At 54.2% G+C, this 23,938-nt stretch overlaps 8 protein-coding genes and 1 non-coding gene across 9 annotated transcripts; 5 read left to right on the top strand and 4 right to left on the bottom strand.

Annotated features, from left to right (window-relative positions):
• Positions 1-1,886: 1,886 nt before the first annotated feature.
• On the bottom strand, positions 1,887-3,600 carry ENT3 (Epsin-3, clathrin recruitment and traffic between the Golgi and endosome; the record flags this gene model as incomplete). Its single annotated transcript, XM_053193208.2, has 4 exons — positions 1,887-3,237; positions 3,292-3,371; positions 3,430-3,461; positions 3,519-3,600. 4 exons carry the CDS (start codon positions 3,598-3,600, stop codon positions 1,887-1,889), a joined length of 1,545 nt encoding a protein of 514 aa, XP_053049326.2.
• A 2,711-nt stretch (positions 3,601-6,311) lies between these two features.
• Positions 6,312-7,417, top strand: CSR1_1 (phosphatidylinositol transfer protein csr1; the record flags this gene model as incomplete). Its single annotated transcript, XM_053193209.2, has 4 exons — positions 6,312-6,490; positions 6,578-6,645; positions 6,895-7,171; positions 7,231-7,417. The coding sequence occupies 4 exons, from the start codon at positions 6,312-6,314 to the stop codon at positions 7,415-7,417; spliced, it is 711 nt and encodes a 236-aa protein (XP_053049327.2).
• Positions 7,418-8,015: 598 nt separating this feature from the next.
• RPC34 (34-kDa subunit of RNA polymerase III (C)) lies at positions 8,016-9,268 on the bottom strand (the record flags this gene model as incomplete). Its single annotated transcript, XM_053193210.2, has 2 exons — positions 8,016-8,916; positions 8,979-9,268. The coding sequence occupies 2 exons, from the start codon at positions 9,266-9,268 to the stop codon at positions 8,016-8,018; spliced, it is 1,191 nt and encodes a 396-aa protein (XP_053049328.1).
• A 2,165-nt stretch (positions 9,269-11,433) lies between these two features.
• On the top strand, positions 11,434-11,506 carry N0V96_000806. The gene has a single exon. It is a non-coding gene; the product is annotated as a tRNA-Lys (tRNA).
• A 241-nt stretch (positions 11,507-11,747) lies between these two features.
• N0V96_000805 (uncharacterized protein) lies at positions 11,748-13,379 on the bottom strand (the record flags this gene model as incomplete). Its single annotated transcript, XM_065756045.1, has 3 exons — positions 11,748-12,901; positions 13,040-13,237; positions 13,343-13,379. 3 exons carry the CDS (start codon positions 13,377-13,379, stop codon positions 11,748-11,750), a joined length of 1,389 nt encoding a protein of 462 aa, XP_065615285.1.
• Positions 13,380-14,157: 778 nt separating this feature from the next.
• Positions 14,158-15,835, top strand: APE3 (Aminopeptidase Y; the record flags this gene model as incomplete). The annotated part of the gene is made up of 3 exons (XM_053193212.2): positions 14,158-14,461; positions 14,515-15,656; positions 15,710-15,835. The coding sequence occupies 3 exons, from the start codon at positions 14,158-14,160 to the stop codon at positions 15,833-15,835; spliced, it is 1,572 nt and encodes a 523-aa protein (XP_053049330.2).
• A 509-nt stretch (positions 15,836-16,344) lies between these two features.
• Positions 16,345-18,549, top strand: N0V96_000803 (uncharacterized protein; the record flags this gene model as incomplete). The annotated part of the gene is made up of 1 exon (XM_053193213.2): positions 16,345-18,549. One exon carries the CDS (start codon positions 16,345-16,347, stop codon positions 18,547-18,549), a length of 2,205 nt encoding a protein of 734 aa, XP_053049331.2.
• A 246-nt stretch (positions 18,550-18,795) lies between these two features.
• N0V96_000802 (uncharacterized protein) lies at positions 18,796-20,496 on the bottom strand (the record flags this gene model as incomplete). Its single annotated transcript, XM_053193214.2, has 1 exon — positions 18,796-20,496. One exon carries the CDS (start codon positions 20,494-20,496, stop codon positions 18,796-18,798), a length of 1,701 nt encoding a protein of 566 aa, XP_053049332.2.
• Positions 20,497-21,658: 1,162 nt separating this feature from the next.
• Positions 21,659-23,472, top strand: N0V96_000801 (uncharacterized protein; the record flags this gene model as incomplete). The annotated part of the gene is made up of 6 exons (XM_053193215.2): positions 21,659-21,871; positions 21,932-21,960; positions 22,023-22,744; positions 22,803-23,055; positions 23,132-23,237; positions 23,302-23,472. The coding sequence occupies 6 exons, from the start codon at positions 21,659-21,661 to the stop codon at positions 23,470-23,472; spliced, it is 1,494 nt and encodes a 497-aa protein (XP_053049333.2).
• Positions 23,473-23,938: the final 466 nt, after the last annotated feature.

Genomic DNA, 23,938 nt, shown 5'->3' with positions numbered 1-23,938 from the left:
TCGTTCAAGATCGTGTGTTTTCGTTTCGTTTCCGTAGATTTGTCGTGACCTAGAAAGGAGATTCGGGAAATGCGAAATGAAATTCGAGTGTTGACCGAGATAGATGAGAGATAGATAGAGAGAGAGATGAGACCCAAACTTGACCAAGGAAATTGACCTAGGAAATAAGGAAAAGAGAGAGAGAAAAAAAAGAAAAAGACGGAAGATTGTTGTAAAGACTTGTGTTTGTGATGTTGATGAGGAACAGAAAGAAAACTCAAAACGAAGAGACGGATGAGATCAATCGTCTTTATACATCTTACATCTACAAAAAAGCAACATCTTCATACAGCCCAGGAACCAGCCCTGTGGTTCATCTAGCCCAGCAAATGATACCTGAGGTTGCCTTGCATTGTTGTTGTGTTGCTAATTCGAGCTCTCATGGTCTGGGCCTCTAGACATCGACTCTCAAGCCCATGAACGTCAAGTTACGGCGAGGTACCTTACGGTTCCTGCATGAGATACGTCAGTTGCCGTACCTCTGTGCAAAGTAGTGAGTGAGTGGTTCGCCCTAGACCCTTGGAGGCTCCCACATCCTGGACGGCACGACCTTCGGCTAGGTATGATGAGCCGCTGGGTTAGGCCAATCATCGTCAACGGCCGGGGTTGCGGTGCGGCGCTTAACGGCGGTGGAGTTCCGGAGAGGTTGGACAAGCGACGCGGGTACGAATTTACGACGGGGCCACACAGCTCCGGGAAATTGGAGGCTCTTGGACATGCAGCACCAGGCTCTTTTTCTTTTCTGACATCTCTCACCAAAGCTATGGAGAAGAAAATAGGCGCGTCCAATGGCTGGTTGTCATCGACCCAGGTCCTGGACGCTGGTATTGGATGGCTGCGCGCCTGTTTTGAATCGAGCTAGATGGACATGATTGGATCTGCTTGATCCCGGGGTGCTCACCTAAGGTAGCTTCCACCTTGGCCTCGACCTGGTGGGTCTCTATGCCTTTTCTGCATCTTGAACTGATAATCGAACAGACCACTAAACGCGACCACGGTGGGACGACGATGGCGGAGGCTGAGGCGCCTGTTCATACGAGCTAGCCCAGGTCCCAAAGACATGCAGGTACCGGACCTGAAACCAGGTCTGGCGGTTGCTGGCCCAGGTCGCATATCTTGGCTCCATGATGCTTTATTGTTGAGGCCTGTACAGGTCTTGTTCCTGGGCCTCTGTTGGTTTGACGCGTCCTGTATGCGCGAGGATCTCTGTACTGATCCATGAACCTCTTGAACCTCTTGAGCCTCCCACAGCCGCGGGACGTCGGTGGTTGGCCCGCGGACGGTCGGTCCGCTGATGATCGACTTGGCATCAGTCGGGTCCCTGTACAAAAGAGTTCGCGATAGAGTGCTCGACACGGTCTAGACCTTGTTCAATTGTCCCTTCACAAGTTCACAGTAAAGACGGCTTGCTTCGGATTGTGGGCGCATGAGGAGGTCGCGCTATCGGCCGCAGAGGGCTGTGAGTCCTGCAAATGTCATGCCCTGACGATCAGGATATGCGTAGGCATGAAGGTCGCCTCATCAAGACGCCCAGACGCACGAAGGCAGCTGTCAAGCCCGTGAGAATGATGTCACATTGCACGAGGTGGAAAGACTCTTGAGGACACAAGTATTGAATGTGGTTCGCTTGAAATTTCAGTATATGGTTCATGTGTTGCAGTCTTCTTTTGCCTGCCGATACGCCTAGGTAAGAAAGCCTATCAGCACACGTCTTCTCTCGCCTTACCATCACCGCGGCGGCCTCCTTCTTGCTTTGCTGCGTGGCCAGTGATGCTGTAAGGTTGATTGGGCTCCGTCTTTTCCACGCCAGTTCTTCGTCTCCGCGTCTTTGTATCATTATGGTAGGCTTAACCAAGCAAATCGTCCAGGCCGTGGTTTCCGCCGGTGGAGGAGGAGTTTCCAGCAGGCTTCGGTGTCGACGCCGCAGCAGGGGCACCCCAAATTCCGGCACTGCTCTTCTCCTTCGCAAGCTGTCCCAAAGCCGGGCCAGCGGTAGGTGTGCTCGTCTTCTTCACACCGGAGCTAGCCTGTGACCACAAGGCACCAAACGCGTCACCACCCGCAGCTGCCGGCTTAGCAGCAGCTGAAGCTGGCTTCGCCGCCGCCGAAGCACCAGGAGTAGATGCGAAAGAGCCACCCGTAGCCTGCGGGACCGCAGTCTGAACTGAGCCGAAGTAGTTGGGCCCTGAAGGCTGGTATCCAGTAGGCTTGATCTGTGCCGCGGGAGAAGCGACGGCGGGGGTGCTGAAAGCTGAGTAGTTGGCGCTCGGGGCGGGTGACATGGAAGACATGCTGACCATGTTGCCAATGTTGGCTTGTTGAGGTGCAGAGACCGGCTGGGGAGCGGCGAAGGTCGTGGCAGAGTTGGCTGTCATGACGGGAGGAGACATGGGAGTTGCTGCTGCGGGGGCCGACGGCGCGGACTGGAAGTCGTCAAAATCATCGTCGTCGTTGGCAGCCGCCGGAGCGGCAGACAGGGAGGCAAAGCCGGAGCCGTTGGATGGGGCCGGGGCAACGGGGGCTGGCATGGAAGACGGCGCAGGGTCGTCAAAGGAGAAGAGATCGACTTCGGGCTCCTTCTTCTTAGGTGGCTCAGCCTTGGGAGCGGGAGCGGCAGCCCGCTCTGGTCTCTTAGACCGAGACGAGGAGGAACTGGCAGCTGGACGAGTGTCATCAAACTCGTCGTACTCCTCAAACTTGTCGCCGTGTGACTGGGTTTTGCCGTAATCGTTGCTCTCTTCTCCGCCGAATCCACCGCCGTCACCGTAGACGCCTCCGGAGTAGCCACCGTAGCCTCCGGTCTCGCTTCCGAAGCCTCCATAGCGACTGCCGCTCCCGCTTGAGAAACCACCGCCCATGCCCATTCCACCCTCAACACCGGTGTACTTGTTCTTGGTGGCCCGCGCCTTCTTGCGCTCGGTTCGGATGCGCTCGACGTCACCGAGAAGTTCGGCCAATTCCTTGGCACGGTTGCGAACGTTGATTCCTTGGTCCTTTCCGTTCTGGTCGATATAGTGGAATTGGCGAAGCATCTTGAGCAGTGTAATGTGGCCGCGGGCATCGTCAATGACTCGTTCGGAGCCGTGCTTGATCAGGAATTCGAGAAGCTGAAGAGCCTTGTAGATTTGCCGCCACTCTTCGGCGGACTTTTCTGTGAACCGACGGTAAATCATGGGCATGATCTCGTTAAGAGTAGCACTGGTGGTACATCAGTATTGTTGGTTTATCGATATCGGTTCGGGGGGAGATTACTAGTTGAAGGTGCCGTTGGCAATCTCTTGCATCAGTGATGAGGACGCGCCCCAAGGTTCGTTGTTGGTAGCCTCTCGGACCTATCACCTGTTAGACGGACTGGAGTCTGCCGTCAGAGTGGTTATTTGATGGACGAACCTTGGACTCCATTTCCGTGTAATTCATAACGGCTATGCGCAATTAGCATGCGATCGACAATGGGTTGGGCTGGAGGGCTGGTGATTTACCATTCTGGACCTTCCTGACGCCGGCCTTGACGTCGTACAGGGTCATGTTGGAGACCGTGTCCTTGAGGTTGTTCCAATCCATTTTGGCGGTTTCGACGGGGTGAAGATGGGGAGGGATTCGATAAACGGCAAGCAAGAAGCCCAAAGGCACAGGTGAAGGTGGTAAACTCGAAGACGCGATGCTCCTGTGATTCTTTGTCGACGTTTCAAAGAGAAGCGCAATCCAGCGACCTGGCCACCCTGGAACTTTCAGGCCCAGGCTCAGTCAGTCAGGTCAATCGGTCTCGGGCAGTGCGGCGGCAGGGGGTACGTACCGCATGGATGAGATAAGATTGGCTCAGTCTGAGGGAAAGGAGATGTGGGGAGAGATGATGCCGAGTCACGTGCTGTACCTCTGGCAACTCTCTGGAATTTGGAAAGCGTCAGCGGGCAGCGGGAGAGGACGGGAGGAAAGAGCTTCCCTGTGTGGTACGTACTGACTGTGATGTACGTAAGGTAAGGTACCTTAGTAAGGTACCTTACCTCAACGCCTCGATCAGCTCACAGCTTGACTCGGAACAGCTACTGTTTCTCCATGAGATATTCTCAGAAACCACCAATTGATTGAAGCTGCTTGAGTTTTAGCTAGTCATACTCCTGGAGCACGAATGATTTATCTCAAGGTAACTGTAGATAGTTTGTTAATCGTGTTCAAATTGGATGAATGAAAAATACCTACCTTGACCTTTGGCCATGAGCTCCGACAGCTGTCCATCTCCAACTGACAGACGTGGGTGCCCGTGCTCCAATTCCCAATGGACGACAACCTTGAGCCGGACGTGTATTCCTCAGGTTGCTCTCGCACCGTGCCGTGACCATCCGCCCCCTTTGGGAAGTCCCTGACCTCACCAAAACTTTTTTCTCCTGAGAAGACAGCAAAGATTCAATTCTTCTCTCATCAGCGACTTTCATCAACCTTTGTGTACCAACAAAACTTCATCTCACTTCTCTTACTCTGTACCTGTACCAACACTTAGACTGTGTAATCCTGCTCTTTGAGGTGTGTAAAACGAGTTCTTTTCGTCAAACTACCGTTCTCTCTGCATCACAGCACAAGCTTCCCTCTCCCCTTAGCAAACTACCCATCATCCACCTTACCTTACCTACCTTGCCCATTCCCACATGAAAGTCGACGGAGCTACCAGAGCTGGTTGTGCGGCCAATGCGGTTCTCATGCAAGTCAATTGGGCTGTCAGAATGGACGGCAAAGCTTTGCCATCCAGTCTCTGCAGCTTGATATGCTGCCACATGAGCCATTGAGCCTACCTGGCATCTTGAGCATAGCTCCACGCACGAGCACAGGCCTGGACTTCTCTCGTATGGCAACACTGGCAACAGCCTTGAGACTCGAGAACACCAGCCTGCGGTGACACCGCGGCTGTGGATGATGCCATAGTTCATGCCGGAGAGACAGGATGGCTTTATTGGCTCTCGGCCGTTGCATGATTTGATGCTCGTCGATGGCCGATGCATTGCCTTTCCTTTCCGGCTTGTCACGTCACGTCGCTTGAATCGTCCACCGCCGGTCCGCCGCCGTCGCCGCTGTTGTACCATCCACCCGTCCATTCAAGCTACCATCCCCCCGCTCCTAGTGGACGCAAGATTCCACGAGCTTCCGAAGGGTTGTCAAGGGACAACGTGGGCCAGTGGGGGACGTTGACTTGGCCATGGCCGACAGCCAGACAAACGACTCCATCCAGCTGTGCCAGCTTGCTGTCGTTGCCCCCCTCCCCAGGGTACCTCCCTTGTCGCTCCAATGGCCAGCGGCCTCGGGGTTTTGACGTGCATTCGTCTGTCCTGCCCGCGCCGCACCGTGGGTTACCAGTGACTCTCCCTCCTGTTCGCTGTCCTGCTCGGAGGTATTTACCTCTCTATGAGCTTTGAGAGAGAGGGAGAGAGAGTTCATCCAGGTACCGGTGTCAAGCTGGCAGGTCGGTGGAGGTACAAGCCGTCATCCTCTAGCACACCGTCTTCAGCCCAGGCATTGCCGCCGTGGGACGTTTCCCTTTCTCGGCTTCTGATTGTGAATCGTTTTCGTCCCCAACGATGCCGGCTGGCCGGGTAACTGGAATGGTTGAGGTTAACCTGCGGTTGCTGCTTTTGCTCTGCCTATCCGGTTTGCTTGTCGAGCTAGGCGCGAGGCGGGGTTGAATGGTTCATGAAGTCATCCCACTCAGCAGCTCTTTGGCATTTGGCTTTCGCTCTCTAACCTTTGGCTCGACTGGAACTGGACGGAAAGTCAAGCCGGCATCAGCACAAGCAATTGGGCTGGGCTAGTTTGGCTGGACCGGACTGAACTGGCGGGCTGAGGCGAGACGGAACCGAAGCAAAGACCAAGCTCTGCAGAGAAAGCCGGGAAGAAGATCCCTTTGCCCCTCGTTTTTCCTTCCTGCCCTCTTCCCAGTTGTTGCAACTTTCCACTGCGCCTGCCCCTCCCTGCCGCATCGCCTCCTTCCTTCCCTCCCACAACGCCCCAACCCAACCCCTCCTTCCCTTCCGTCACCTTGACCTTCGGCGGTACTTGCGCCTTGTACCTCCCAAGGTATCATGGGTGGTTCCGTGGGAGGTACCAATACGCAATACGTACTTGGGTCAGGTACATTCCTGGTCCGTCAGTGACCTCAGCAACAGCTCACTTCACGTGACTTTTCACCCCTCTTTTCTCTTATTCTGACCTTCTCATTCGCCCCTTCGGCACCCGCAGTGGGGAGCTCCTGCGCTAACAATAAACCCCTCCACCCAGCTGTTGAAAAAATGAGACCAACCCTTTTGCGACCCCTCCTACCCCGCCATACCTTCGCCTGCTCCTCCGTTTCACCCTCGCCCTTTTCTCGACCTTCTGCCTTCATTCAACCTCTCCGAACTGTGATTCCTGCATCTACCAAGCCATCCGTTCGATTCTTCTCAGCATCCAAAATCATGCCTTCCCAAGTGTAAGTCTAACCTCACCTCGCCCTGGCTCAAGAGCATCAACACCATCACGATGCTCTCAATGACGCAATAACTAACCCTCTGATCAGTTACTTCGACATTGAGTGGGAGGGTCCCGTCCTCGACGGCTCCGGACGTCCCACCTCTACCGTCCAGCGTAAGTTTTTTCTTCCCGTCACCCATTGAATTCCATCAAAACAACCATCACCATGGTCGTATTCTATGTTCTCAGCATCACAATGCCTACGTCTATAGCTCTAGACGGCATGGAAATCACCCCACCTCAACTCCAAAAGAGGCGAACTTTGCTGTTCGCCCAACTTGGGCAGACCAAACTGTCTTTCTACCGACCCCCGCCATCTTCACCGCATCCAGAGCTTCGCTGACCAAGCTTTTCCTCGTACAGAGCAGAACGGCCGCATCGTCTTCAACCTCTTCGATGACGTTGTCCCCAAGACCGCCGCCAACTTCCGCGCTCTCTGCACCGGCGAGAAGGGATTCGGCTACCAGGGCTCTTCCTTCCACCGCATCATCCCCGACTTCATGCTTCAGGGTGGTGACTTCACCCGTGGCAACGGCACCGGTGGCAAGTCCATCTACGGCGAGAAGTTCGCCGACGAGAACTTCCAGTTGAAGCACGACAAGCCCGGTCTGCTTTCCATGGCCAACGCCGGCCCCAACACGTAAGCTCTCCTTTTCGGCCGTCACGTTTCCCAAACACAGCAGCTAACCCTCCCTTCAGCAACGGCTCCCAGTTCTTCGTCACCACCGTCGTCACCTCGTGGCTCAACGGCCGCCACGTCGTCTTCGGCGAGGTTGCTGACCAGTCCGGCCTCAACATTGTCAAGGCTCTTGAGGCTACCGGCTCCTCCAGCGGTGCCGTCAAGTACGGCAAGCGCCCCACCATCGTCGCCTCTGGTGCGTTGTAAAGTGCTTCTCGCTCGGTTCTTTGTACGTTAGGTCCTGCTTCTGAAATGTCGCGAGAGACACCTTGACGCGAAAGGGAGGACGATTTGGTAGAGACTTGGGTATTGCGCCATCACGCAGCTTGGCGGCAATCAGCTTCACTGCTGCTACATAGTCTGCCAAGACAAAAAGTTACTGCCACCTTCTCTGTGCTAGCGCCGTGTGACCATTTTCCTGTGATCCATTTTACGTTTGATGATTACCGAGCACCAGAGGATAGTGTGACATGTTGTGCACAGAGCAACATCAAAGACGCACAATCACAGAGGACCCTATTGATGGACCTTGAATGCATTCAACACATGGAACGTGGTGGGGTCAAACATGTCATTGGTATAATTATAGCCAATGGTTGGTCGCCATTGAAGCTAATCTCCCATTGGGAAGGATGGAAACTCTCTCTCTCTACCCTTGGGCCCTGGCAAACCGTCCCGCCCATGTCCTTTCTTTTTAATAATTCGTGCCAACGCCAATGCAATGCTTTCCGTAATGTGAATGATTCAATCAGACCCAACCCGAAACAAAAACCTGTAGTTTTGTGACTCCTAGACAGAACCTTTGTCATTCCAGGCCCAACCACCGCTGAAAGTAAACGCAATTGCTCGCGCTCACGGGACCGCCCTCCTCACAGAGCTCAAACACGGGACACCGTCCGCAAGGAGCCTCCGTGTACCCGTTGACAAACGGCTCCGGCCCGCCCTCGTCGTCCTGGCGGCCCGCCCAGGCCGTGTTGCTCTGTCGCGGGGCGCGGCAGACTCTGTAGCCCACGCGACCCGAGACGCGGATCGACTCGATGAGGCCGTCGAATACGAGCACGTCAATGAGCTTCTGCATGTCTTCCTCGCCGAGGATCGTGTCGCTCGTAATGCCTGACTGGGAGATGAAGCGCGCGATCTCGCGCACGGTGGGGTATTCTTTGAAGCCGGCGGGGAGGGGCAGGCAAGTTGGTTCTCGCTTGGGGGGTTGAACGGCCGGAGCGGGTTTCGTCTCTGCTTCGCTGGCGCCTGAGATTTCTCCCGCGCTGCGCTTCTTGCCCTTGGTATCCGGCAGACCACCCTTGAGAACGCCCTTCTTGGGCACGGCGGTGCGGGTAGCGGCAGACGAGGAAGAGGAAGAGCCGGTGCTGTGGTAGGTGCTCTTACGCTTGACGTAGTCAAAGATGACACGCTGGATCTCCTCAATGAAGGCCTCGTCGAACGTCGAGTCGGTGAACCAGGGCCCGCCCGTGGCGCGTTCCGAGGGCCGCATGGAGGCCTTGATGAACATGCGCTTGTTGGGGTGCTCCACGTTCTTGAAGGGGGCGATGAGGCCCTTTCCCTGGAGCTGTTTGAGGGCCGTCTTGAGGACCGAGTCGTGCATGTTGAGGCGGTTCTGGATCGACTTTGACCAGATTCCGTCGCCGCCTGCTTCGTCGATTGCGCCGTAGACCATGCGCTGTTCGTCTGTCGTGCAGAGCTTGTATCTGGAAGTGGGGTTCGTTAGCATGGACGGTGATGCTTCCTGGGCATGGAGAGTAAGACTCACTTTTCCGCATCTTCGACGGAGCGCCATCGCCAGGCGAGGCCGGTCTGGGAGGAGACGGCAATGAGGAGGCGGTCGTTTGTGAGGCTCTGGAGGCATTTCAAGAGGGTGACGGTGTCGCGGTTCGGGATCACGTCAAAGTCGAGGAGGTCGTATTGGGTAAAGAGCTCATTCTCGTCGCCGGCCTTTTGGAACTTCTCGTACAGCATGTCCTTCCACACCTCTAGCTTGGAGTCGGTGCTCGAGGTTGTTGCCGCCGAGGGCGAGTCCGCCGCTGGGGGTGCGGGAGCCATTGCGGCTGTCTGCGGCGGCGACCTGTCTCGCTTTGGTGTTGCGTTTGTTTGTAGGAGGGTGCGGTCGCGCGACAAGAATTGAAGGGTCTAAGAAACCGGTTCGCGCCCAGTTGTATCGTGGATGTGGCGGGGGAATTGTTGGTGATGAGAGATCGATCGATGGTGGTGGTGGGGGAGTTTGTGCCTGGGGGATTTTTTTAGTCGTCCGGGGTAGTCGGGTTTCGCGCGATCGAGAGGTCGTCGCTTTGCGCCGGCAAAGTTCTGTGAGGTGTTGAATTGAAGGATTGAGCTTTGGCTGCAAGGTAAAGATCGAGGGCCGAGGTCGTCAATTGAATCGCATCAGCAAATGTTGCGTCGGGGGTGTCGATAGGAAAGAGAAGATTCGTCGGGTCGGAGCAGACGCCTAGAGAGGCGCTTCGCCCACGGTGAGGTGGGTGCGGTTGACTTGGGTCGGCGACGATAGATGGTGGGATTGGTTTTTGGAGCTGCATCAGAGGTTGATCGGCACTGCGGGCAGCCCAAGCAAGAAAGAAAAAAAGAAAAAAAAAGTAAACTGCCCCGCCTCTCAGAGAGAAACCGTAAGGAACCTGCGCACCTGGCGGCACATCAAATCAGCCTTGCATTGGTGCCGGATGAACTGCGGGTGCGCTGCAATTGCGCTGGGATGGCCTGCTGAGGAACGGTACGTACCCGGGATGTGTGGTGGAGTATCCTCGACGTCTCGGTGAATAAGACTCTCTTCGTCAACCTTGATGTATAGCTCGTTAAAGAAAGTCCAAGTTCGTGCACTTGAACTGATAGTTTCTTCAGATAAAACAGGAATGAATATTCCGGTCGTGTCCAAAAGCTGTGCGATCCCATGGCGTCTTTTTCTACTTGAACAGTTCTCCGAGTGAGTCACTGCTAAGAGTCCTCAAGGTTGAGACGACATGTCAGCCTGTGCCTCGGATGATCTTGTGGCACAGCAAGCCCAGAACTCAAAGTGGTTTATGAGGAACTTCTTCATCTCTCATTTAATTATGTGATGGCTGCAGCATTTATCGATTCTACTTCCATGTAATGGGCGGCTGCGTTCTCACTGAAAATTCATCGTAAACTGGTAGAGATAGTCATTGACAGCGCAATCCTCCTAATATGAGCTTCGTCGTTTAATCTCCAAATTGCAATAGGATCTAGGATTTGAATTACAAAGCCTACAAATTACTCTTTCAGCACTATTGTCTGTGTTGTGTTGCAAGAGGTCTCTAATTTCATAGTGATTTATTATTGGGCTTGACTTACAAAGCTTTTGAGAACAGTTGATATCACCCTTCCCCTATTAAAGATTTTCCAATGACTCATTTGAGACTTCCCGGCATCATCGAACTCACACTTTTCGGCATATTGTTACCCTTAAGGCCTTTGACAGTTGTAGGAATCAGCCAGATCTTTTACGTCAAGGTGGTTGGTTCAGTTGTGGCTCGTTTTGACAGATAATTAAGTTTCGACCTACACAGTCCTGCTGGTAATGGTTTCGGTAAATCAAATGATACTCATTCAACAAAGACTCAACTTCTATAGTGGTATCAATAAACGACCTCCGTCACTGAGACGTTGAGAAATAATTTTCATATGTATAACTCAATACAAATACAGAACTCTTTGGTATGAATCAACTTGCAATGGCTTACCTAGGTACATGGAGGGAGTTGTCAGCTCTTGCTTCCTCAATCGATTGCCCCATAGTCTTGACCTTTCAGATATCAAACAACACTGCCGGTGTTCCAAAAAGGCTCACAGTTGCCATTGTCATGGGCGACAATCAGTGGCCATAGAAATGGCGTGTAAGACTAATGATCCCAGCCCATCGGTTCTAGAGCTACTACCATGTCACATTCGGGAAACACCCTAGTCAAGAAACAAGACGAGAGAAGTATACCAGCCGTCGTGCCAGCACATGTCTTTGACATCAATGTAATCGATGTACACAGAGGGGAGTCATGTACGGAACCATTCCCGGCCCACGGACCACACATAAAACCGGAGCACCGGTCCCCGCCCCACTTTACCGCAAGAAAAATTGGGAAAATCTCTTCACATCGCGGCTTTCGACCCTACTTCTATGACTCAACCGCCCTCCGCTTCCAACAAACCAGCAGGTCCTCCGGATCAGCTTTCAATAACCCGCCTTGCTAGCTCAATCGGTAGAGCGTGAGACTCTTAATCTCAAGGTTGCGGGTTCGACCCCCGCGTGAGGCTCAAATCCTCACCGCGATTGGCAAAGCCACTCTTCGGGTTAATCTTTTGCTTTTGTTCGTCTTGGAGGATAATCTTTGTGTGCTCTTTCTTGCTTTTGGGTATGTGTAATGCTGTATACAGCCCCACCTACATATAAGTCACCGGCAAGTTTCGTAACCTTCCTTGGCTTATTGATTTGGTCAAAAACAGTGTATTAGCAGTATTGGTGTAATGATATCTCGCTGTAGTACGCCCATCTGTTCTAGGCAAACGCTCCAACAATGGCCATGAGTGATGCTCCGCCAATCACAGCCATATAGGCATTCAGCCGTTTACGTCCCTGCAGAATCTTGTAGCTCTTCTCTGAGAGAAAGTCTTCGGCTAGTAGCTGAACCAGTCCAGCAAAGAGGAGCAGCCCAGCCGAGATGGCGTTCATGAATCCAACCATCAACAGCCCAGTCTGGCTCATGGGATCGTACAAGTTATGCACGATGAGACCAATGAGCTGACCGAGTGGCGTCGTGCCTCCGAACGCAAGAACCATGAGCCATGGCCGCGCCGAGGAACGGGGCAGTTGGATGGCAGCGATTCGGCTGCCGAGAGCGAGGCCCTCGAATGTCTGGTGGAAGCTGATGGCGATGAGGAAGACGATAAAGGTCGGACCTGTTGCGACCGAGATGGCCATGCCGATGAAGACGCTGTGGAAGAGAATGCCTCCTTCTAGTAGTAGACACTGGCGGAGGAGCTTACTCTGCTCCTCTTCCGTAACGATCTGGGGTGCGCCGGGAGTAACTGTAATCTTTGGGCGGATGCCAGGTGAGCTTCGGCGTCTGGGCTCGTCGGCGGGGGTTGGGTCCAGCTCATTGACGTCGAGGTCAATGTCCGATTCATCGTCGTCGTCGAAGCTGTCTCGACCGTTGGCGAGGCTATCGTTCGCTTTCGCACGCGTCGGCGTCGAGCTCGGCAATGGCGATGCGCCGGCCATTAACCCCTGAGTCGAATCCATGTTGTCGAGGTTGATGTCTTCCGGCCGGTGAGAGCCGTGTCTGTGCGACGCCAAGCTTCCTGCGGCATGCGCGTTTGCTGGGGAATGCCCGCTGCCCTCTTCGTCATCCCAGTACTCGTACTCGTGTGAATGGGAGTGGGAGTGACCGGCTCCGCGGGTGGCTAGGTAGGACTCGAGGGCGACGACGGAGAGTGCTGCTACCATGGCGATCAAGCCTGCCATCTGGGGGTAACCCTTATTGAAGACGAATGGGAGGCATGGGTCGGTGAGTGAGGTGAAGGCGGTTGGGAGAAGGTGGACGAAGGACGTTGCGAGGAGGACGCCGGTGCCGAAGTGCTGGCAGTAGAATAGGATTATGCTCTGCGGTCGGCCTTTGGAGGTTCTCCTGGGGAGTAACGGGATTCCGCATGCTATCATCATTAGCTTGGGCTTCTCAACATGATGTTGTACTAAGAACTTGGGTAGAAGCTCCTTCCAAGTTCCATCGTAGGATATCATGGCCTCGCTAGGTATCGTCGTGCAGTAGAAACTAGAAAGGTGTCGCTTACAGATTGTACTCAGCGCCAATATCAAGATCAGCGCGCCAATGTGCAGCGCGGTATCGTAGGACTCCTTTCTTGATGAACCGCATTGTGGCTTCGTCGCCTCTGCCGCAGCAGCTTCGGCATTCGTGACCGGAGGTCCATGTCGCTTGGATAGTTCCGCGAGGAGGAATTCAGTCGGTATCGAGGCCCAGGAAGCGGCATCTTCGGAACGGGACGAGAGTCAGCGAAAAAGGCCACATCGACATATTCAGCTTCACACGAGGGAACCTCACCCTCGCCGCCGGACATCTTGGGATAGTTACATACCTCTTGGCCAAATTCCCGTAGCTCCTGTATCACCCATTCTGGACAGCGGACGTTGATGATGTCTGGCACAATACCATGGCGGCTCTGCACCGGGGAAAAGATGCAGTCGGGATGGTTCAAGAAGACAGAACCTAAAAACAGGGACAGAGAAGGGAGACGGATCGTGCTTCGTCTTCGTCCCAAGTCTGAGGTGCGCCCTGGGAGACGCGGGACCCGAAAGAAGTGTAAAAGTGCCCGGTGGTGAGCAGCACCGAGAGACAGGATAGGCGGGCCCTTTGCCCTTTGGGGGTGCTTGGAGGGGGGCGGAGCTCCTGAATTGCATGGAGCTTCCCCCGGTCCACTGTGTCCTGATCTTCAACCCCGTGTCTCCCCCTATGAAAACATGCGCACACGGGGGCCGTTTGACCCCTTGGATTTGCTGTACAGCAGGGGTGACGGAGTATTGGGGCTACCTTGACAGCTGTAATCTGCGCTAATAACAACGTACTAGCCCAGTGAGCCGAGGGGGACCTAAGCTACCTAAACCAGGGCCGTTTTCAGGATCAAAAGACACCCCCTGTGTAAGCTGGGCGCTGATGTCTTATCGCTCAGCTAGATTATGTCAGCTGGCTTCCGATAAGATAAGAGCTATGACGAATGGTGGGCCTCGGCAACGTGACTAACCGATTCGCGATATCGGTCGTCTATCGCAACAGCTCCCAGGTCCCCCGACTGAGACCCAGCTCTGACCCCCCCAGGTCTGTGACACACAGCTTCCCAACCTCGTCTCAACCTCACCTTTGCAACTCAAGTTACGAACAGAGGTATCGAACATCATGGCTGGAGCGCGTCGACTACAATTGGCCGGTTTGGCCCTGCTTGGTGGTGTGTCCGCCCTGCAGATGCAGATGCAGGTACCTGAACAACAAGCGCCGATGATTGCCGACGAGGCGCCTGTCGTCGCAACATCCCCGTCCACCGCGTCCTCGTCGTCTTCCAAGAAGCCCTTGGTCGAGACCGAGGCTCTCCAGGATACCATCAGCGCCGACAACCTGCTTGCGCGCGCAAAGGACCTCTACGATATCGCCAAGTTGGGAGAGGAGGAGTACAACCACCCCACGCGCGTCATTGGCAGCGATGGTACGACCGTTCCCCCAGCAACTCACCATCTTTCGTGCTTACTGATCGTATAGGTCATCTCGGAACTTTGGAGTACATCTACTTCGAGCTTGCGAAGCTGGGCGATTACTACAAGATCTGGAACCAGACGTTCCCTGCCGTCTCGGGCAATGTCTTCGAGTCGCGCCTCGTCATCGGAAACGATGTGCCCAAGTCAGCCTCTCCCATGGCCCTGACCCCGCCCACGAAGGGTAAGGAGCCCGTATATGGCGACCTCATTTTCGTCGAGAACAACGGATGCGATGCTTCTGACTACCCCTCCAAGGTGAAGGGCAACATCGCCTTCATCCGCCGCGGCACCTGTGCTTTTGGAGCCAAGAGCGAGCAGGCCGGCAAGGCTGGTGCCATCGCAGCCGTCGTGTACAACTACGAGACCGAAACTGTGCACGGCACATTGGGAACGCCTTCTCCCGACCACATTGCCACCTTTGGTCTGGGTGGCGACGATGCTAAGCCCATTCTCGAGAAGCTGGGCAAGGGCGAATCCGTCGACGCTATTGCCTACATCGATGCCGTTGTCAACACGATCGAGACCACCAACATCCTTGCCCAGACTATCGAGGGTGACCAGGACAACTGCGTTATGCTCGGTGGACACAGTGACAGTGTTGCTGAGGGTCCTGGCATCAACGACGACGGCTCCGGCAGCTTGAGTCTTCTGGAGATCGCCACTCAGCTGACCAAGTTCAGCGTCAACAACTGCGTTCGCTTCGCTTGGTGGGCAGGTGAGGAGGAGGGTCTTCTCGGCTCTGACTACTACGTTGACGTCTTGCCCGAGGAGGAGAACCAGAAGATCCGTCTCTTCATGGACTATGACATGCTTGGTAGCCCCAACTACGCGTACCAGGTCTACAACGCCACGAACGCGGTCAACCCCACCGGCTCCGAGGAGCTGCGTGACCTCTACGTGGACTGGTACAAGGCTCATGGCCTTGCTTACACCTTCATTCCGTTCGATGGTCGCAGTGACTACGACGCTTTCATCCGCAATGGCATTCCCGGTGGTGGTATCGCTACCGGTGCTGAGGGCATCAAGACCAAGGAGGAGGCCAAGCTGTTTGGTGGCAAGGCCGGCGACTGGTACGACCCGTGCTACCACCAGTTGTGCGACGATGTTGGCAATGTCAACTTGACTGCTTGGGAGATCAACACCAAGGTGAGTTTCACAATATCTTGACTACTATGCATATTCCTGACGTGGCGATATAGTTGGTTTCTCACTCTGTTGCCACCTACGCCGTGTCCTTCAAGGGCTTCCCCGAGCGTACCAAGGCGGCCGCCGCCTCTACTTACTCGAAGAAGACCAAGTACCATGGTAGCAAGCTTTTCATCTAGGTGTGAGCGGTCATGTCTTGTCAACGGTATGAAGGACTAGTATGAAGGACTAGTGTACACTATCTAGCATATGGTGATTGGTGTATCAAGGTGTTGTGTTCGGTGTTGGTGCAGAGGATGGGGTTTCTTGGCGCGCATTCATAGTATTACATGCTTCATAGACAACGAGTTTACATTGAACGACAGTGTCCGCTTTTGTGTGAGTAAGAACAACGATCACTGCAGACGTGTTTCCCACCGTGATTGAAGCTATCAATAACCAGCGGGTGAACTCAGGGATCCACCGGCGTAGAAAGCCGAGGCGCGGGGTGGGTGGTTGGTTGAGGAGCCCCGGAGAGCGGAGACGTTCTACCTTAGTTACCCCAGATGTCCCACCTCGCTGGATCCGACGTTCTTGGCATCCTTTATTCACATTCACCTTTGAACTCTGTTACCATCGGAAACCTGCTTGAAGCTGACTCTTGAAATGTCGGCCATTCCTTAAAACCACTTACCAGATATCGAACTCAATGCGCTCCGCCTCAGTCAGTCGGACCGGCGCATGCCAGCGCTGTCACCGCCGCAAGGTCAAATGCGACCGCACCCGGCCGTCATGTGCCCCTTGCTCCCGGATCAACGTCCAGTGTACCTATGCCGCGAGGGAGCACCAGATACAACTTCGCCGGCAGGATGTCGAGAGGCTTGAGCAGCATATACGAGATCTGCAGGCAGAGAATGGCAATCTGACCGGGAGACTGGCCGATGCTCATCAGCAGCAGCAACATCACCAACCAGACACCGCGGATGAGAGACTGGCGACTCCGACTACGACATCAAGTCTGGGTTTGCAGACTGACGAGGCTGAAGCACCAGCTGCTGGGAGCGGCGAGATTGCCAGCCAGGTCATTCACCTATCACTCAGCGCTGGTGGGGGTCGAGACTTTGTCGGCTCAACGAGCGGGTTGTTCCTCGCCAATCTGCTACAGTCCCATAGCCAGTTTTCCGGGACACCCAGCCATACCGTTGGCCATCACCCAAGTTCAACGTCACGTCATCATGGGCGAACGGGGAGCCTTGCTCCCAGTGGAGCTTTGAGTCTGCCACCAAGGAGCATGACGGTAGAGATACTAGATGCATACTCCAGTCACGACCGGCTCTGCTACCCGTTCCTCTCACCGAAGGCACTGGACCGCGCATTAGATACCGTTTACGACGTAGGAAACTCGGAGAAGGCGGATCCGATCGACAGCTTTCTCGTTGACATGACTCTTGCTATCGGGACAGCGCAAGTCTACAAGCTGAACTGGAACGGGTTCTGGGATTCCGAGGTCCATTACACGCGTGCCATGACGCGCTTGGGCGATGTGCTCTCTCGCGGAGGTATCACTGCTCTTCAGGCCCTGCTTCTGATCTGTCAATATAGGATGGGGACGACCTCGCACGATACGAGCACCAGCGTCTGGCACTTGATTGGAGTTGCGGCGAGGACATGCTTCGAGCTTGGCTTGCACAAGGCATCGACGTACACCGTCTCTCAGTCACCAGTTCATGGTGAGGGGGGTGCGGAGGGGAAGCACGAAGACGTTGAGATCAAGAGGCGATGTTTTTGGAGTGTGGTATCGATGGATCGGATCGCCAGTCTCATCTTGGGCCGACCCATGGCCATCCAGCTCGAGGATATTGACGTCGAACTCCCGCCCTTCGAATTGCCCGGCAGCCCCGTCCCGCTCTCCAGATCTTTGTCGACGGCCTCTTTTAAGACTCCAGAGTGGCATCTGGGAACTGCAATCTTCGTCCACATCGTCAGGTACCGATTAATTTGCGGCAAGATCCTCAACGTCCTCCACCGCAGTGCGAACACAGCTCGAGACTCGGTCACCTACGAAGATAGTCGAAGCGCCCTCGTCGAAGAGCTCCAATCATGGCGCGAGGGAACGAGCAGCCTACCGCTGATTCCTCCAGATGCGCCGCTTACCTCGCCTGCCAGTAGGTCTAGTTTCCGCTCGGCGGAATGGTACAATCTCCTCTACCACAACGGAATCTTGATGCTGTTCCGGCCATCTCCCACCTTATGCGATGCGACTGGAAATAGTATTGTGCTACAGCACATGTTTGATTCTTCGCAAGAGGCTATCAAGCTGTACGCCAACCTACATCGCTCCAGAAAGATCAACTATTCTTGGGTGACGCTTCACTCCATCTTCATCGCAGGACTCTCCTACATCTATGCATTGAGAAACCATCTCCAGCATATACAAAGCCGGAATCCCGCGAATGCCAACGCGCCCAGAGCTACACTGCGAACAACTCCCACGATCAGCCAGGTGGTCAACGACACACGAGCCTGCTCAAAGGTGCTGGTGGCGGTGTCCGAGAGATGGGCCATGGCACGCAACTGCTCAGAAGTATTCGACCGTCTCAGTGACGCCGTTGTCTCTGATATTGTCGAAGCCCAAACTGGACACGGCTCATCATCGAATGAGTCGACATATAACAATCAAGCTACAGGCGAGACCGAACACCTATCCCAGGCTATGGACATGAGTCTCAATGATGCCGTGTATGGTCAAGGCTCTAGCCAGAACTTTGTCAACATGACTGTCGACGAGACTCTGCGAGATTGCTTCGGGGATCTGCAGAATATCTGCTATGACCAGTATCACAGCGATGCTATTGCTCAACTTTCCCAAGATTGGCTGTTTGGAATGGGAGAAACTCCGAGTCGCTACTTCTAGATTCTTGAGGCATTGAAGGCAAATACGTTCTTCCATTATTCGTACAAGCTATCATCATACCTCAAATTCTACCCCGTCCTAAGAATGTTCGCGGCACCTCAACGTATCGACTGCGTAGGTACTCCGCTATTCCCTTACCCAAGCCATCTATCCTATCCGAAGATGCAATTCCTCCATTCAAGTTGTCCAGGATTCGGCTAATCCATGATTAGTCAATATCAATACAGCCAAATGAAAAAGCTTGACTCACAAATGCACAGCATTGATGCCGGGAAACTCGACCCGTTCGACCCTCCGGTCTGGATTATTCTTGTACCAGTCGTCACCCAACAGCTGCTTCAGCCGACTCACGGTCAAGATGGTGCGTAGCCAGGGATACTCATCTTCGTTGCGAACGAAGAAGCCCACGTTCGAGTTGTCGGCCTTGTCGCCAGAACGAGCATGAACAATACTTCCCAACGGCGCGAACTCTGTCGGGCCTAGGGAGACGATGTCGATTGGATCTGCCGTGTCTGCGGATGGCCTCTCAATCTTATAAACCGCCGTATTCTGAGGCGGGGCAACAGGGACCAGCTTTCCTGAGCCCAGAAGCACTTGATGGTCGATAGCTGACTGCGGTATCAGCGCTGGGAACATCTCCATGAATGGCTTCGGGTCCATCGTTCGGAAATCTAGCGACATGTGGTAGCCGGGGTAACTCTGCATTCTCACAGCATAGATGGGAATCTTGAAGTTGACGGCTGCAATATCCTCCTTCCTTCGCGCCTGCGCAAAGACACGAAGCTGCACGGTGCCCGCCTGCTGAGAGCTGGGATTCTGGGCTTGTGTTCCGTACTGCTCGATGCTCAGCCTGCTGAAGTTGCTATCCTTAAACAGATACCCCAGCTGATTCTTCATCATGGTCACCTTTTCGTCTACATCAAGTCCGTTGATGTAGAAGGTTGCCTCCGCCTGGTATCCGCCTTCAGCAGCGAACATGACCTTCGTCGTCGGTGGCGGCGGAAGCCCTTTGGCACCCCACACTCTAACGCGATCTTCCTCGGCATCTTTCTGCTCTTCAACGCGGACATTTGATAAGTCGGCCACCACGTCTGGGTTGAGATAGAGGTGGCCCTGCAGCTCATACAACAGCTGTGCTGTGACAGTATGCCGCGTAACATGGCCGCTGCCCTCGGTAGTCTTACCGATGATACACTCTCCGTCACGAGAAATCTCAGCCACAGGGAACGCGAGATCGATCAGTTCTGGGAGGAAGTCCTTGAAGCCGGAGAAGTTGGCGCCCACGACGTACGGCCCACACTCGATCAGGTGCGCCGCGAGCAGCGCGCCGGCCAACTCTTGGTGCTGATCTTGTCTCCAGCCGTAGTACCACGCCGCGGCGCCCATCACTGGCGAAGCGTCAGTACATCGTCCGCAGACTACGATGCGCGCGCCTGCTCTGAGAGCCTCCACGATTCCCCAGCACCCGATGTACGCGTTGCCACAGCAAGGCTCAAAACCCCAGTCATCGAGGGTGGTCTCCGGGTGATCCAAGTGCGGGAACGTCAAATCCCCTCTCTTTGAAGTATCTTGAAGTAATCCAGAGACATCATCTCCCAAAACTGCAGCAACCACACTTTCAGGATACCCCTTCCTCCTGCACAACTCTTTAACCTTGTCAAACAACGCAACGGTATTGAGCGCTCCCGCGTTCGTCACGACGCGCACGTCCTTGGTCATGATGTCGTCGATACATTCTTCGAGCTGCTCGTAGAAGCCGTTCTCGTAGCCGAGGTTGGGGTCGACGTCGCGCTTGGTGATTGCGTTCCAGGCGATGTTCATCTCGGAGAGCCAGTCGCCCGTGATGACTTGGACGTTGCCGGAGCGGAGCATGCGCGCCATGGCGTGGGGGTGGTCGCCTGTTGCGCCGGAGACGTTTCCGATTCTGATGGGTGGTTTATCGATCATGGTTAGTTTTGTAGATGTTGAAGAATGGGGGGCAGGGCAAGAGACAGTTGAAGCAAAGCGAGGAACAGAGGCAGAAGATAGCAAAGGAAAGAAGAATAGTTGACTTCAACACGGTCCGCGTTCTTTTTAGTCAAGACTTCCTAGGACATCTGATTTACATGTGCCGATAGATATCTTCAGAATACCAAACTATGACCGCGATCCATATTCTGGATGCAAAAGATGATAGGAACCGCCGCTTGTGGACTCAGCACCGAGCCAAGACCCCGAACGGATGTCATCCCTCTGCATCATATTACAGATCCATCGAGATTACACCGGACCCAATCAAAGTGACATGGATCGAGCTACTCAGCAAGAAAGCCATGATCCTCACTTGACTCTCCTAGCTGATCCTGGTGGTGTACGCCCACGCGCGAGCGGCACCACAGACCGAAGCATCGGCGCGGTCGCCGAGGCCGAAAACTCCACACAACTCTTTTCTCACAGCATCTCAACAAGTTTACCAAGTACCAACACGGCACATGAGAACGTCTAAACAACGTATTGTCTGATTGGTCCAGCCTCTAGAGGAACGAGTAAGAAGAGGGAGAGAGCCATTTCTGGCCCACCTAGCAATCCCCAATACCACGCTTCAGCGGGGAACTCATCAAGAGAAACGCCAAGGCGGAAACCTGGAGTTGGAGAGAGACGGCGGCTGGGCAATGAGAGACCATGAATCCTTCTTGGCGTGCAAGAGTCCGCGCGGGGATGTGACCGCTGCCCATAATTCACACATTCCTTGTCGGCTTTCGGCGCCGCTGACCGACGTATGCTTTTTGCCGCTTTACGCTTCCGCGGCGGTCGACCTGCACCATTGTGGAACGCCGTCACTTTGGCTCCAAGGCTATGGATTACCACCCTGCCACCACGTTACGGCGCCCCCACCAGATATCGCGGAGCCAAGGATGCCAAATCCGGGGTTGTTGCGGGGAAAGGGAATCCGAGGGGGCGATTGGGGTCTCGTTGAGATTGTCGTACATATACGGTCTTGATTACCCTTGACCAGGTTTCTGGATGTGGCCCCCAATCCATTGCTTCAATTCTTCAACTTGCCTGTCATTGTCGCTCGTAACTCCTCTCTCATTCACGTTGAGGAAATAGCAACAACGACAACACCATTATGAAGATGGCGACGCAGACGGAGACAGTGGCCAAGGGCCTTCCAGTGCAATCGCCAACCGATGTTGAGAAGCAGCAGGTTCTTCACCGAGAGCATTCTCGTGTCTTGGATGATGAGAAGAGGCCTGCAGTGGCAGTCGATTACTCCGGAGCTGCGGCCAAGACTGATCCTACAGAGATCAAGCTTGTGAGAAAGTTGGATCTCTGGGTGATGGTATGACTTTCCAAGACTCAAGCTGCTAGTCTGAACTTGATCTAACTCTAAACTACGAAGCCTACACTATGGTTGATGTACTGGCTCAAGTAAGTCCCCTCCACCAACCTTCAAACTCAACTCTGAGGACCAACAAACTAACACCACTCAGCTACCTCGACCGCAACGCAATAGCCCTAGCCCGCCTAAACGGCCTCGAAAGGCAACTTGGCCTCAGCTCCGTCGAATACTCCACCAGCGTCTCCATCCTCTTCGTCGGCTACATCCTAGGCCAGATCCCGAGCAACATGATCCTTACCCGCGTGCGGCCCTCCTGGTACATGGGCGGCTTCATGATGGCCTGGGCCGTGGTCTCCGCCCTCACGGCCGTGGTGAAGGATTACAAAGGCCTCGTCCTCACGCGTTTCTTTCTGGGCGTCGTCGAGGCGCCGTATTACCCCGGCGCGCTGTACATCCTGTCCATCTTTTATACCAGGAAGGAACTTGCGACGCGAATTAGCGTGTTGTATTCTGGGAATATTCTGGCGACTGCGTTTGCGGGGTTGATTGCTGCGGGTGTGTTCCACGGGATGGAGGGACTGCATGGTCTGGAGGGGTGGCGGTGGCTGTTTATCCTCCAGGGCGCGGTGACGTTTGTGATTGCTATGATGGCTTGCTATACGCTTCCTGATGAACCTCTTACGACGAGGTGGCTTACGCCTGAGGAACGACAGCTTGCGCACGATAGAATTGAGAGGGATACTGTTGGAGCGAAGATGCAGAGTAGTACATGGGGTGGTTTGCGCGAGGCGATTGTCGACCCGAAGGTGTGGGTGTTTATCTGGATGCAGCATTGCCATCTTGCGACGAATGGGTTCAAGAACTTCTTTCCCAGTAAGTTTTTATCCCAAGGATTATTCTTCTTGAACATCACCAGCTAACCTGTATGTAGCCATTGTGCAAACGCTCAACTTCAACACGACGATTACGCTGGTCCTGACGTGCCCACCATACCTCATCGCCGGTATACTTTCCATTGTCTGGGCGTGGAGCTCCGGACGATTCAACGAGCGGACGTGGCATATTACCATTTCAAAAGCCGTTGCTGCTTTCGGGTTCATCTTGGCTTGTGTGACGATGAATACTGGCGCTAGGTACTTTGCCATGACGGTGTTTACTATTGGCACGTACGGTGTAAACTCGATGTGAGTAGAACCACCCAAACCAAGTTCCCAGAGATACGGTCGTGGTTCTCGTAAAGCTGACATTGTTTGGTACCAGCTTGCTCGGCTGGGTTGGGAGTACGTGCGGACAGACGAGAGAGAAGAAGGCCTCGGCGCTGGCGATTGTGAACACTAGCGCTAGCATCAGCTTTATTTGGACACCTGTAAGCTGCTTCCCCTGTTCCCCTTGTAGTGTCCAGAGGAATCGTTTTCTAACTATGTCGCCAGTACTTGTGGCCCACGTCAGACGCCCCAAGATATGTGATTCCTATGGCCAGTAGTGCGGCGTTCTGCGTGGCCTGCGCCGCTGGTGCATGGTTGATGAAGTGGATGCTCGTGAGAGAGAACAGGAGGATTAGGGCAAGCAATTCTGAAGCCACGCTATTTTATGCCCATTAAAGGGATATTTCTAGGTTGATAATTAGGCAAAATTGACTGATGTGCTGCAAACTTTGGTCACTGGGAGTTTAGAAGAGTCGATTAGCTTTCGTGGCTGCCTTCACTGAGCGCAAGGGAAACGTTACCGATCGGTGCAAAGTCATTTCTTTGAGTGAAACTGACTAGAGCGGTTCGAATCCGCTCAAAGGATCCAGACTGAAGTCTAATAGCCCTCCTTCCAAGTCATAGAAGTCCCCTTGATGCTCCGAGTTGGCCAATTCGGGCCACATAGACTTGAACAAGTAGTTTTCAAAGGATAGGAGGTCTTGAGTGCCCATATCAGTCTCCGCCGAGTTAGAACTCGACCAGGCGAGAGGCTGGTTCACCCGGTCTATGCCTTGCAACGTTGCCTGAGAACCTCCCTCGTTGCTCCACGTCGATGAATCAACGAGGATGGTGTCTTCTACTGCACTCGAATGATCTCTAA

This window comes from Colletotrichum fioriniae, assembly GCF_027942845.1.
Source record: "Colletotrichum fioriniae strain IMI 355084 chromosome Unknown scaffold_1, whole genome shotgun sequence".
NCBI lineage: Eukaryota > Fungi > Ascomycota > Sordariomycetes > Glomerellales > Glomerellaceae > Colletotrichum > Colletotrichum fioriniae.
Note: the sequence above shows the minus strand (reverse complement) of the source record. Positions and strands in the feature narration are given on the sequence as shown.